Source organism: Lentinus tigrinus, assembly GCF_003813185.1.
Source record: "Lentinus tigrinus ALCF2SS1-7 unplaced genomic scaffold L226scaffold_66, whole genome shotgun sequence".
NCBI lineage: Eukaryota > Fungi > Basidiomycota > Agaricomycetes > Polyporales > Polyporaceae > Lentinus > Lentinus tigrinus.
In genome coordinates, this window is record NW_027137975.1 from 97,391 (window position 1) to 98,812 (window position 1,422).

The 1,422-nt window shown below is 58.4% G+C and overlaps 2 protein-coding genes across 2 annotated transcripts; both read right to left on the reverse strand.

Annotated features, from left to right (window-relative positions):
• Positions 1-396: 396 nt before the first annotated feature.
• On the reverse strand, positions 397-603 carry L226DRAFT_435763 (uncharacterized protein; the record flags this gene model as incomplete). The annotated part of the gene is made up of 1 exon (XM_067674753.1): positions 397-603. A coding segment is annotated over one exon (207 nt), but the record flags the coding sequence as incomplete, so codon positions are not given.
• A 392-nt stretch (positions 604-995) lies between these two features.
• On the reverse strand, positions 996-1,304 carry L226DRAFT_473653 (uncharacterized protein; the record flags this gene model as incomplete). Its single annotated transcript, XM_067676534.1, has 1 exon — positions 996-1,304. One exon carries the CDS (start codon positions 1,302-1,304, stop codon positions 996-998), a length of 309 nt encoding a protein of 102 aa, XP_067528920.1.
• Positions 1,305-1,422: the final 118 nt, after the last annotated feature.

Sequence of the window (1,422 nt, forward strand, 5' to 3'; positions counted from 1 at the left end):
GCGTCCGGCGAATTGTTCCGCGAGGTGGTCCGGTACCGGAGGCACACCGGAGTGCTGTATCGTGACCTTGTTCAGGGGTTCCAGGCTGTGTACTATGCAGATGTTCCCGTCCTTCTTCAGTATGCAGAACCACCGGGACCGGTAGGACACGTTGGACAGCTCGTAGACACCGGAGGCCATCTTGCGTTTGATGAGCGCGGCCGCCGCTGCGTAGATACCTGGCGGGATCGGAATGTTCTTCTGTATCCAGGGTACGTGCGGTACGACCGGGAACTTCACCGGCGGGAACATATCCCGGCGGAAACATCCCCGCTCAGTGTCGTCCCACGCGAACGCCTGGTTGTGCTTGCACATGAAATCATCGACCACATCGAGCTCTGCCGGTAGCAGCCAGGCCGCGTGCCGATTACGGAATTCTTCCCGGCATTCCGCCGTGTAACGGCCGGTGGGCGTGAACAGCGGTGGGTTGGGGTCAAGCTCCGGCATGTTCTCGAGGGGATCTCCGACTTCGTTGCGGACGATGCGGTACTCCTTGGGGAGCTCTCCGATGAGCGGACGGACTTTCAGGTGGACGGGCTTGTACTTCTTCTTGGTTTTCAGGAAAATGGCGACCGGAGTCGGAGCGTACGGAGAGGACCGCTGCGGGGTATAACGGTTCGGAGGGACCGGTCGGCGTGGCAGGCTTTTCGTCGAATAGACGGAGTATGCGACCTGGTGGCGGACCGGTTCTTCGGACTCGGCATTTTGGGGGACAGGATTGACCGGAGCGAGGGACGGAGATGGAGACGGAGACGGGGACGAAGACGGAGACAAAGAAACCTGATAGAAAAGCGATTGTACGAGCGGTTCGGACTGGACGTCCTCGCACGCGGATAGATAGGAGAAAACGATCGAGGCCGGAGAGACGTCGGAGAGAGGGGAGAGAGCGGTGCCTTCCAGTTCTTGGGTATAGTGGTTGTAGTTCATTAGTATCGCGACATCTCCCTGGCCGTAGGTCAGATCCTCGACGTCCGAAAACCCAGAGGGGGCTGGTTCGCCCTCGGAGACTCTCCCCGGGCATAGGTTGGAAGGGTAAGGGTCTTGTGCGTATTCGGGCAGGTCAATACTACCTCCTGACGCCCTCCGCCTATATTCCGCACTACGCAGGAAGTGAGAACGTCGAACGGCCTTCCGAGCAAGATGTCGTAAGCCACGTTCTCGACGACGTGCATCTGCAGCCAGACCGTGATCCCTCCCGCGAACAGCAAGGGTACGTTCTCCGTGAGCCCCTTCGTCCTGTTTTCGGTCCCGTTGGCCGCGGTCATCTAGATTCAAGGAACGGGAATATCACAAAAATTGGGGTCGGAATTTTTGCCTGAAGACTGGCACATTGGTGGGTATAGCATACAGGAGTATGTGTGCCAAGTATGAGCTAAAACGGCG